We start from the raw sequence: 12,382 nt of genomic DNA, 5'->3' as shown, positions 1-12,382 counted from the left end.
CATCAAGCAATAAGGGTCCAAATCCTGCAATCTAGGCCATCCTACATTATCCGGGTGACCGGGCACAAGTTCACCTCCAATCTTGACCTCAGGGATGTTCCAGATGGTCCCAGCTGCAGATTGGGTCCATCCCTGCAGAGCAGCTCCAGCACCAGACCTCAGCACGAGTCCTGTTATATAACACGACCCGTTCAACTTTTTCCAAGTTTATGAAATCCTGTGATTTCTTTGTCCGCTACAAGTTCTGGCGTAATAACCTAAGAGGGACCTGAACACAACACGACTATTCCTATATAAATATTCCCTAAAGATCAGTCCTGATTGGAGTCTGTAAACAGCTAAGCAGAAAGTTCTTGGTTCCGAGTTCATGTACAATTGTATGTCTGTTCTGAAGAGATGCTCAGGTCCAAAAAAGGGGAAGATACACTATATTGCCAAAAGTATTTGCTCACCTGCCTTGACTCACATATGAGCTTAAGTGACATCCCGTTCCTAATCCATAGGGTTCAATATGACGTCGGTCCACCCTTTGCAGCTAGAACAGCTTCAACTCTTCTGGGAAGGCTGTCCACAAGGTTTAGGAGTGTGTTTATGGGAATTTTTGACCATTCTTCCAGAAGCGCATTTGTGAGGTCGCACACTGATGTTGGACGAGAAGGCCTGGCTCTCAGTCTCCGCTCTAATTCATCCCAAAGGTGTTCTATCGGGTTGAGGTCAGGACTCTGTGCAGGCCAGTCAAGTTCATCCACACCAGACTCTGTCATCCATGTCTTTATGGACCTTGCTTTGTGCACTGGTGCACAGTCATGTTGGAAGAGGAAGGGGCCAGCTCCAAACTGTTCCCACAAAGTTGGGAGCATGGAATTGTCCAAAATGTCTTGGTATGCTGAAGCATTCAGAGTTCCTTTCACTGGAACTAAGGGGCCAAGCCCAGCTCCTGAAAAACAACCCCACACCATAATCCCCCCTCCACCAAACTTTACACTTGGCACAATGCAGTCAGACAAGTACCGTTCTCCTGGCAACCGCCAAACCCAGACCCGTCCATCAGATTGCCAGATGGAGAAGCGCGATTCGTCACTCCAGAGAACGCGTCTCCACTGCTCTAGAGTCCAGTGGCGGCGTGCTTTACACCACCGCATCCGACGCTTTGCATTGCACTTGGTGATGTATGGCTTGGATGCAGCTGCTCGACCATGGAAACCCATTCCATGAAGCTCTCTGCGCACTGTTCTATAGCTAATCTGAAGGCCACATGAAGTTTGGAGGTCTGTAGTGATTGACTCTGCAGAAAGTTGGCGACCTCTTCGCACTATGCGCGTCAGCATCCGCTGACCCCGCTCCGTCAGTTTACGTGGCCTACCACTTCGTGGCTGAGTTGCTGTCGTTCCCAAACACTTCCATTTTCTTATAATACAGCTGACAGTTGACTGTGGAATATTTAGGAGCGAGGAAATTTCACGACTGGATTTGTTGCACAGGTGGCATCCTATCACAGTTCCACGCTGGAATTCACTGAGCTCCTGAGAGCGACCCATTCTTTCACAAATGTTTGTAAAAACAGTCTGCATGCCTAGGTGCTTGAATTTATACACCTGTGGCCATGGAAGTGATTGGAACACCTGATTCCAATAATTTGGATGGGTGAGCAAATACTTTTGGCAATATAGTGTACCTGGAATTCCTTCAATTCCTGTTGGATTCAGAACTCCTTCCTCCAACAGGAAACTTTCTAAAAAAATTTTCTTGAGTGATCAATGTTCTTGGAAATAAAATAATCTCCAGGTTTAACCTGAAGGAAAACTGATAATCTGGATTGACCTATAACTTTCTGATCAGTGTATCTTTTATCTTAAGATGGACTTCCTGCTGCAGATTTCTCAGGACCACAGCCAGCAAACAGCAGAAGAAGAAGCATGAAAATGAACGCAGTGTTTCGCTATGTTATCAGAGCTTTATGGAGCCAAAACTGGGCTCAGAGATGAGGAACCATAAATGTCTGATAACGTTTGAGTATGGGTCAGTCCCTGCTGACAATCAGAATCATCTGCACAGTTCAACCGCTGGAGCTGGTCACGTTCGGCTCATGAAACAGAATCAACCTAACAGACCCTTAGTCTAAGATCACTGTTAGATGGGGTTCTCCTAAGGTCCAAAGCATCTCCAGCAGGAATTCCAGAGAAGCTTTAAAATAGTAAAAAGTTCAAACTAAACTAGAAATGCAACTAGAAAATAAGTTGACAAAGCTTTCTCTGTCATAGTCAATAAGATGGCATCTCTAATCTGTGGGATACCAAAAGGGTTGGTTCATAGTCCACCATTATTTTTTTTTCCCACTTTGTTTTTGTTTTTAACATGCTTCCTTTAGCCGTTATCACGGAATCTTTTAATGACATTTCTTATCGCTTTTATGCAGATGATATCCAAGTGTTTGTGTCTTTTAAACCTCATTAGCTGGGTATGCCATCCAACCTCGTTCACTGCCCATCTAGGAGTCCTGAGCGGCTTTCCAGCAGTTACCTTGTTTTAAACAGGCCGAGGCCATGGTCGAAGCTCCTCCTGGACTAGATCTGAAACCAGTCAGGCTATTGCTTCATTCTGACTGCTTCCAAGTGCAGCTTTCTAAATCTTGGTGTAATATTCAGTCCTTTGATGGATATGAATCACATGAAAATCGGTCTCCTTCCTGTTTCACACATTTAAGGAACCTTTCTAAACTGTGGTCTCCAGCCAAAATTGAAAGAATAATCTCATAATTTGCGTCATCATGTTTTACTGTAATGCCTCATTAACAGATTTGAATCATCATCATCATGCCTCAAAGCCATACAAAACGATCCAACGACTATTGGAACGTTCCAGCAAGGAGCAAATTAAATTGGCCACCAACAGATTTACTGATAGAACATAAAGCGCACTAAATATCAAAGCCCTAGATTACTGATCTAATCTTCTACTAGAACATCCTGCTACTTCTTGTTTTCACTGAGAGGCACATAAACATCTAGATGTTCCACACCAGACAAACAGGAACCAAGCTTTTCAATCCTTGGAACCAAGGCAGTGGACCAGTCGACCTCTATGACTATGTTTAATGTGGATTACTTTAAAATGCAGGTAAAAACTAGTCTTGTTTAAGCAGTGTCATTGTTTTAATTGTGTCATTTTATCTTCCTTTTATTGGCAGTTAGTTGTTTTATTGCTTTTCTGTACAGTAGTTTGTGATAGTTTTGTTTTAGAAAAGAAACTCAAATTTAAACAAAAACTAGGATACAAATATGTTTTGCATCTTTTTTTTCTATTTAATGTGATTTTTATTAATATTTCGGCTTCTTTCTGGGTTCTCAAGCGGTCCCCTAACATGGCATAAGCCAGATTGATCTGGGTATGTCAATTTGAATTCTACACAGTACCCATCTGGAAAGCCTCCTGTAGAACCTGTTCACAAAAGGGAGGGACACGCAATACAACTGTAAGCTGATTGGGTATCTGCCTCCCAAGTCAAGCTTTTAGCCAATCCCAGCAGCAGTAGAAGCTGCAATGGATCCCATTCTTGATTTGTTTTACGACTGCCGCAGTTAACTGATAAATCCCACTCTTACCAAATATGGTCAGATGGAGCGTGCAAATATATTTTCCATACAAAAAGGACCAAACTGTATGGTTTTGTTAGTTTTTTAAAGGATAGCGGTTATTCTAGCTAGAACCGGATCACCCAGTATTAGCCTTCCACTTCTGGTTGATGCGGAAGGCTGTTTATGTCACACGTCATGCAGACGTCACTGCATTTCATTGGTCCAAACATTTCTGTATTGAGGATAAGACATCTGTTTGCTTCTGGCAAATGCATTTTTGTTTTTTTGTGAATTAACAAATCTCATGACAATTTATCTTGCTTGTAAGCTTTCCTAAAGAGTCCAAAAACATGACTGTAAAGAGACATCCTCAGAAGGTGTCCCCGGTTCCTCTGTCCTTACATCCAACTACCAATTAGACATGTTCCAGTTACTCGACGGGTGGAAACCGAGGTTCTGTTAAGTTTTTCGGTTTGAAACTTTTGCTTTTCTAAAGTAGTTATTTTTTCTGGAGTCTTAGTTACAGAAGTTTCGGTGAGAGACCAGCAGAACATCAACCCTGTGAGACCCACAGCGCACAGCATCTACAGACCTTTGAACTGTGTACAGTACCCGATCCTGGATCAGTCAGGTGATAGCAACCACATGTTAACACACTCTCTGCATACAGAAATGTTTTCATCAAATTCCCAAAAACCCCAAAGAAATCAGCAGCTAAGATGTTCACTGTGCTGAAAACCAACACCAGTCCAGCAGAACATTTAGAGCGCTGAAACCTGCAGTGTAGCCTTCCTGAGCTGAAGGTTCAGGTTGGAGTTAATACAAGCGCAGCCTTATCTGCTCCTCACTACATGCTAGAAAGAAAACAGATCAAAGTCGTCTGCCTCATGCTGAAAACCCGTGTCGATCTGTGTCCTCAGACTTCCAGCTGAGACAGAACATCTGCAGCAGAAGAAGCTCCAGCAGTTTGAACCCCTCAGCATGTCCTTCTGAACACTTCATTCAGCAAACATGCCAGGAGAATCTACAGCTGCCTTTTACCAACAATCATGAGGATATAAAACTTAATTATAAGAAAAAGATAGTGAGGTGTGGTCTACAGGTTGAATTTGAGGTTAGCTAAAGAATAAAATGGATTAAGGCTCTCGTTTCTAACAAATTCTTAGGTTTTAAATTCTAAGCAGCCGATCAGAATGGGCCCTAATGTGGAGCAAAGGGAAAATCTGTTGTCCTCAATTAGGACATCAGATGTGCATTCTGGTTCTAAACTCACACTCATGCTGCTCGTAGGGTGGGTAGTTGAGCCGCACTGCAATGAGGATGAAGAAGATGAAGAGCGGCCAGATGATCTCCACCAGAAGCTGGAGCTGGAAAAACAAAGGCATCGATACATTGATCAGTACCTATGTCAATGGGATTTATTGTTATACAGTGGGGAAATTCAGGTGTGTCAGCAAAGCAAACAGGTTCAAAAAGAAAAAAAAAAAAAAAGGAATCAACAATTAGAAAGGGACCAATCCAAGTTGAAAGGAACAGTAGGTGACTGAACCGAGCAGGAAGGAACTGGAAGTGACCAATGCAACTAGGAAGTGATCAATCATAGCAGGAATGAGGACTGACCGTCTGTCGGCGTCTGTAGGTGAAGTTCTTCCACAGCAGCAATCCCAGCTGTGTGGACACAGACATGTCTGCAGCCGCCGCCGTGCAGGACTGATGGCCAGCCCGCGCTCACTGAGAGTTAAACACAAACACAGAGGGGGCGGGGTCAAAGGTGAGCTGATACTGAAGCTGCTGATCACACACACACACTTATCAGATCAGCAAGCGTCAGCTTGAAACACACTGTTAGAAGAAACTCAACTCAAACTGCTCTGAGGTCACGCATAATAACATTCAACCACTCAGGTAGGCTCAGAAGGTTGAGGCTCACCGGCACCTCAACAGTCTGTTTTCTGAAACCACAACTGGAACAGAGTGAAATCTATATAGCCTTCATCTTTTTCTGTTGTTTTTAATAGGATACCTGCTGACAAGGTTATAAAGCACAGCACAAAAAACTCACAAAAATATGTAATGAATCAACAAACAGCAACATTTCAGCAAAAGCAAATACATTATATCTAAAAACACTAAGGACAAGTCTTCTAGTGCCAAGTGGGGCAAACAGGCAAGCCCCACCCCCTGGCGCTGCACTGGAAAACAAGAAGCGTGTCCCTTTTCATGAGTAAGAAGGGCGGTTTGGTGAGACAATCAACCGGTTCCCTTAACATCTCTATCACAGTATTTAATTGGGGTCTTAGATCGGGAAAAATCCTCTTACTTTATTTAAAAAAAAAGAAAAAAAGAAGCGCAATCCTTTGCAGTTCAACCTGTTTTTTTCTGACATACTGGCTGCATAGAGGATCCCTCTACAGACCACCAACTCATGAGATCAAATAATGTGTGTATGTGCCCCGTATTCTCCAACATAACCAAGCTGGGCGGTACACACAACAATGTAGATGCTGCTTTCACAAGCTCAAAGCAGATCGCAGTATCACTTTACCCATCTTATGTACTCTGGATCTAATACCATGAATAAGTACACTGTTTTTACTGACATGTTTTATTTGTTGTCCTTTACACCCAAAATGTGTATTTTTGGATGTATCTGTCCAGTTTCCTTTGAGAGTCATAGATTTTAGTTAGTTACTTCTCTAATCTGGATATTTTCTCTTTTGCTATTGTCTCGCTTCCTATCAGGCTCATGATATTCCCCTCAACTTCCTCCATAGTACTGACCCAGACAGACCAGGGGTCTATCCTGATCAGAGCTACAGAGACAGTTGCAGAGAATCTGCTTGTTCCTGTTCACTTCATCACCTTCTAAAAGCTACCAAAATCATAGGAATGCAAATACAGATCATGCATACTTTGTCCTTCACTAAAGTCAATCCGAGGTCTGAGGACTGCCCGCCAGGGATGGCTCTTCCCCATTTTCCCCTAAAACCAACATTGCATGCTCAGCTCAAGGTATATACGTAAATAAACCTTGATGGTGGAGAGGGCTTTTTCGCCATGTCACTGTAAAACCTAACATTCAGTGTATTAAAATATTTTAAGTTAACAGAGTCCGACTCTGATCGACTTGTTCATACTCATCTTAAATAAGCAGTGTGCACTACTGGACAGAAAATATTTAGTATTTGAAAGGGGTGGGACCTTGCTCAGATCAATGTGAGAATGAGACCATATAACAATGAGGCAATAAATGCGACCAGTGCAAGATATATAAATATATTTTAGCCACCTGATACAATCCATTCCCCCTTCAATGATTTTCCGTTTACATTTTTATCTACAATTCATAAATATTCCAAAAAAAGTTCAAACCAAGACCACAGGACTTTGTTTTCTCAAGTTTGAAGATTTTTCGCTTTCCATCCAGAAAGCTTTCTCAATTCCAAATGTCTGGAACAATGCTACTCCAGACATTTGGAATTGACAAGTGAAAATACATTTCATAAAGATCAGCAAACCAACAGTCAGAATTATTTGAACTATTTTGGATTTCAAAATGTAAAATAATAAATGTTTCAAACATAATATAGAAAAATAATGACAGTTTCAAAATTCACAGGATTTTTTAATTTTTTTCTCCATGTTATGGGGGAGACGGATTATATCAGATGGCTAAAATATTTGATTTCCCTCTCATAACTCTGGAAAATAATGATCAAATGTCACCAAATTTAAAGAGTTTGTTGTTGCTGAAGAGAGAAACCAATAACAGTTAAAGACTTGCAGGTACATTTATTTAATCCCACGTTATGGAGGAGGAATTGTAATATAGTATACTAGAAATGTCTTTAATCCAATAATCTGTCATATTTTACATTAGAACGGGATTTACCAGAAAGTCTACTCTCTCATCTTCACCCTCAGTGCTAAGACCCTGATCTCCTAGAATCCTAGATCCTCCCCTGACCATAAGTAAGGTTGCTGTTACAATCAATGATGTGTGTTCACTTATGGACATCAATACTGTCAAACCTCTTAACCTTATGTGTTTATTATGCATCATATTAAAAAAAATATTGGAACACCAGTGTCTTTGATTTTGGGAGCTTTTAGCAGCTTCAATACATATTATACGCATAATGCATAAAGAGTCAATTGGGATCGAAATTGGCAGCTCATTTAGAGTAGCTGAGCTAAAAACCTGGCCCTGTAATCAGTCAACCAACCACATTTTGTTGGTGTAAGTAACTCAAAAGATTGATAAGTATAAATTAAAAGTCAATTTATAATTACAAAGAAACCTGGATTTAAAAAGAACACATAAAAGATAAAAAAGGGATGTATAAGCTTTAAGTAAAGTTGGCATATTTGAAAATAAAAACATGATAAACTTACAAGCTCACAAAAATATCCTTATATAAGAAGTAGATTTGTTGACTCATATTTTCGAGGTGAATCGGTTTTCAAATAAGTTCTGAGTTTAGCCAACTTATATGGTGTAGTACAGGAAACACTGTAGCGAACATTAAATGAATGTTTTCTGGAAGACCAACAAAGTATAAATTAATGCTTTCACAGAAAAGAGCCCTTAGTGACAGCCTCTCTGGGTGAAGCTGGATGATTCCCCGTATTTGAGACTCTAGATCCCTGCAAGCTGGTAGAGGCACTGGCTCTCCGCAGAGGCTCTGACAGCCGGTGCGATGCTATGCATCGTGGCTAGCTTTGGCATTAAGGGGGATGGAGGAGAAAAACCATTGAGTTGGTAGGTTTCCTCCTTGGTTAAACTGGAAGCAGTCAGCGCTGAAGAGGAGGCCTGAGTCTGGCACTAAATGAGGGCCCTCAAAGCTGGTTCTACTCACGTCTTCAGGAAGAACAGCAGGAATGGTTTCCATCTTCTTTTAACTCTTAGTCAAATCATGTCCATGCTAAAATGGGCTATACTTCATTGATCTTAATGATGAGATTGGAAAATTGTCCATGTCTATGTAAGGAATATGAAGAAGATGGAGTGGCAGCCTAGTGGTTAGGACATAGAGCTTGGAATCCTGAGGTTCTGAGTTCAAGCCGACTCCAACATCCTGCCACTCTGGATCTATGAGCATGACCCTTAACCAGTGATTGCTCCCAGGGCTCCCCACGATGGCAGCCCACTGCTCTCAAAGGGGATGGGTTAAATGCAGAGGTACATTTCTCCAATGTGAGATAATTGAAATTCTATTATTACCGTATAAAGTTCAATCATTATAGTATCCATCATCCTCAGACTGATGGGTAATTAGAACTATTGAACCTGCATCCATTTCAACATCATCACAGACCACTGAGTAGTCAGGTTGTCAGCCTGATTCCTTGGCTACATATTTTCTAGTGAAATCGGACAAATAGCATTAAGAATACCGACACACCTGGTGAGAGTAAAGATAAGCTGACATGGGGTTAAACTGGTCAGCTCGTTTACCTTCAGTGTGCTGAAACAACCACAGAGAGTTGCTAAAGCAATTCTCTGAACCTACTGGCTCTGAATCTGAATCAGGTCTTCTTCACTGAACTGTTTGACAGACATGCATGGTCATCCCTAAAAGGATTCTGAGCCTGTTCTGATGGGACAGAAACATATTGTATCTGCTGTGTTGTTCAGGGAGACTGATAATAATAATTGAACTTTATTGATTTCATATTGGAGAAATGTACCTCTGCATTTAACCCATCCCCTTGGAGAGCATTGGGCTGCCATCGTGGTGCGCCCGGGAAGGAATCAGGGGTTAATGATCTTTGCTCAGAGACCCAGAGTGGCAGTCTTTGGGAGTGGGGCTCAAACTGAGAACCTCAGGATTCCAAGCTCTATGCCCTACCCACCAGGCCACCACTCCCCTGCAATGAATCGTGTGGCTGATATTTCTGGCCGATACTTGCATTTATGTTATATGATTGCCGTTCGTGATTAAATGCCTGCATTCTCCAAATTAATTGGTGCATTCAGCAGCAATCCCCTATCATTAACTGAGCTGTTCCCTGTCTGAAACTAACCGTCTGATCAGATTAGTGATTAAAGGAAGGTGTAAACAGCCGAGTAGGTTGGGGGGCTGAGGTAATCTACACGTGTGAAGTGGCAGCCACCCCCACTCAGGCCCACTGTCAGTGATTAAACACAGCAGGGGGGAGATTCATCAATGATGAAATCAAACTGATTAGCATCAATCGGTTCAATAACTAGTCCACCTGGTATACATCAACATCACCTGATCAGAGCTCAGGAAGTAAGGATCCCAGAGGATTGCTGGGAATATTGTGAATACTCAAGACTATTGGGAAAACTTGGAATGCAGAAACTGCTTTTTGTGAAAGTAGTCTTTACTAGTTACTAAAGGAGTCTGTATTGGATGTTTTCAAGTTCTATAAGATGGCCAGAGACCATCACTATACAGAGAACAGGCTTAACATGTAGAGGGTCCCCGAGTGCTGGAAGCATCATAATAAGGAGGATATGTTGTGTTCTTCTCATAGTTAATGAGCAATCATGTTGGTCTGTTCCTATGTAGAGCTTTACACTAATTTCAGTCATTCACATATGTTCACGCCCTGATGTGGTACACAGTCTCTTCCATGATTCCTATGATCCAAATGCATTAAACTGCATCAGATAAAAGACAGTTACAGTTCTGATCCAGATCTCTGATGTAGGACCCAGATCTGGGTCAGGTCTAGACTCTGGATTCCAAACTTCTAGTCCAGATAAGGCTCCCTTGTGTTCTGTTACTTTGAGAATTTAAAATGATCAAGATTCCAAAATTCAAAGGATATTTTACTTTAACGAAAATTTTTTTTTTTTTTTTAAGAGATAATTCAAGTTTTGAACCAACAAAAAATTGTGTTCTTTATGAAGCACTGCCCCACTTGATCCTGCACACTTGTTCCTGCACACTGCCAGTCAGCTGGCTGACTTTGATTTTTGAGTTACCTGATGCTTAAAAATTTAAACAGTCCAGAAGGGAATTTTTAAATCGGCGCCACCCACCGTTGGGATTCAAGTTCTGGCATTTTTTTATTTTGCGCATCAATGAAATACAATCAGGAACTATATCTAACAAAAAGATTCTTTCTAGAGCCTAAAATCCTGTTTAGAATAGGCTCTGTTACACTGTTCTCTATTCTGGGGGATTACAACACTGAGTCATCATTGAGTTTCTGTGTGAATGGTAAAGAGGTCAGAGTTCAAACTAAAACAGTCAGGAATTGGACTTAAATCAAACGAAAAGCAGCCTTCTGTCAAAGAGTCTTCAGAACCATTGATCCAGACTAGTTTAACAGAGAACATAGAGTATGGATCAAAGGAAGGAATGAGGAAAAAACATGACCTTCCTCGGGCTGGATGCATGATTCCGAATTATTTCATTTAAAAATTAATCTTAAACCAAAATATTTATTTTCTGTGAAGAAGAAAAGAACATCTCTGAATTCTGCTGCTTATGTTCTTCTGATCACTACAGAACAAACATCCAAACATTTGAGGGAGCTAAAGATAAATATGGAAAGAAACTGTTCAAATCCGCAGAATATAAGGTCTAAAGTCAGGCTTAAACCCTGAGCTCAGGCTGAACCATGCTGGCTGTAGGGTGAGAGAGCGCCCCCAGCGGTTCAACCACAAACTGCACCAGTCTTAAGTTTTTGTTTCTCCTAAAAGTTTTCTTTTCAAGATTAAAACTTTAATAAATGGATAACAACGAAATAATCTGAGGCAAAGCTCAAAGTTTACTCTCACCTCGCTGCGTTTCTGCAGAGCAGACTCTGATAAAGCTCTGTAGTGCCAAAAACTCTCAGGTTTACGCTGCTGGTTGGGTTTCTTCTAACCCACAGCGCTGCGTGTCTCCAGAGAAGGAACCCACGCACACTCACAGGTTCCGGCCTGGCACCCCTCAGTCCCGTCCTGTTCCCGAACTACCTCCTCTTCTCAGCCTTCCAGCATCTACTCATCAAACCTGCAGCAACAGGACTATAAGAGAACCTGAGCGGGTCAATTAAAATAATCAATCAAGCTGCTTCCGGGCAGCACTGTCACAATAAGAGCCCAACAAACCCAACACTGAACTCGTTAAATTGGAAATAGAATTTTTTTTCATTGGATTATTATGGATTATTGTTCTAATTGTTAAACTTTGCAAGTTCCAGTTCTGTAATCTGGGTTGTACCTCCTCTCCATCCAGTCCATCAGTTAAGAAAAACAAGTTTCAAAGGTTTTACTGCAGGGGTCTGCAACCTGCGGCTCTTTGGACCCTCTACAGCAGCTCTTAAAAGTGGCTAAAATGTATATAAAGAGCTTAATAATGTTCTAGTCTTAAACACTTTGGTGGTTTTTATAAGACAGAAAAGAATTACATTAAAATAACCAGAAATATGTTTTTAGAACCATTTTTCTTTTCATTAACTTGGAATTCATTTTATAATATTATTTTAAAAGCTAAAAAATACATTATTTATTGGCAAGTAATGTCCTATACGAGAAAATAAAAAAAATAAAATAAAAATAGGTGGGTTTTTTTTTGTTTTGTTTTTTTAAAGTCAGATTATATGTTTTGGTTCTAAACAACTTTTACTTGGGGGTTAAGTGGCTCTTTGGATATGAAAGGTTGCAGGATCCTGTTATACCAGGACAGTATCCGTCTATTAAAAGAGTTTGATGCATGTGTGATACAGGTGGGTTCCTGTTCGCCTAAGACTTTCACAATAAGAGAGACTCGACAAAAGACTGGTTCATAAATAATCAGGATGGGAACCAGTCATTGGACTTCCTGTAAGGTACCATAAGTACT

The 12,382-nt window shown here is 41.1% G+C and overlaps 1 protein-coding gene across 3 annotated transcripts in view; it reads right to left on the bottom strand.

Annotated features, from left to right (window-relative positions):
• Window positions 1–11,550, bottom strand: part of abca1b (ATP-binding cassette, sub-family A (ABC1), member 1B) — a 48,961-nt gene extending 37,411 nt beyond the window's left edge. For all 3 annotated transcript variants that reach the window (XM_038286682.1, XM_038286684.1, XM_038286683.1), the window contains exons 1-3: window positions 11,335–11,550; window positions 5,196–5,306; window positions 4,849–4,942 (exon numbers count right to left, since the gene is read on the bottom strand). In XM_038286682.1, the coding sequence (XP_038142610.1) occupies window positions 4,849–4,942; window positions 5,196–5,261 (160 nt within the window). In that variant the 5' untranslated portion in view covers window positions 5,262–5,306; window positions 11,335–11,550. The remainder of the gene's footprint in view (window positions 1–4,848; window positions 4,943–5,195; window positions 5,307–11,334) is intronic.
• Between the last annotated feature and the right edge of the window lie 832 nt (window positions 11,551–12,382).

This window comes from Cyprinodon tularosa, unplaced genomic scaffold (genome assembly GCF_016077235.1).
Source record: "Cyprinodon tularosa strain WSP-4 unplaced genomic scaffold, ASM1607723v1 ctg229, whole genome shotgun sequence".
Classification (NCBI taxonomy): domain Eukaryota; kingdom Metazoa; phylum Chordata; class Actinopteri; order Cyprinodontiformes; family Cyprinodontidae; genus Cyprinodon; species Cyprinodon tularosa.
Note: the sequence above shows the minus strand (reverse complement) of the source record. Positions and strands in the feature narration are given on the sequence as shown.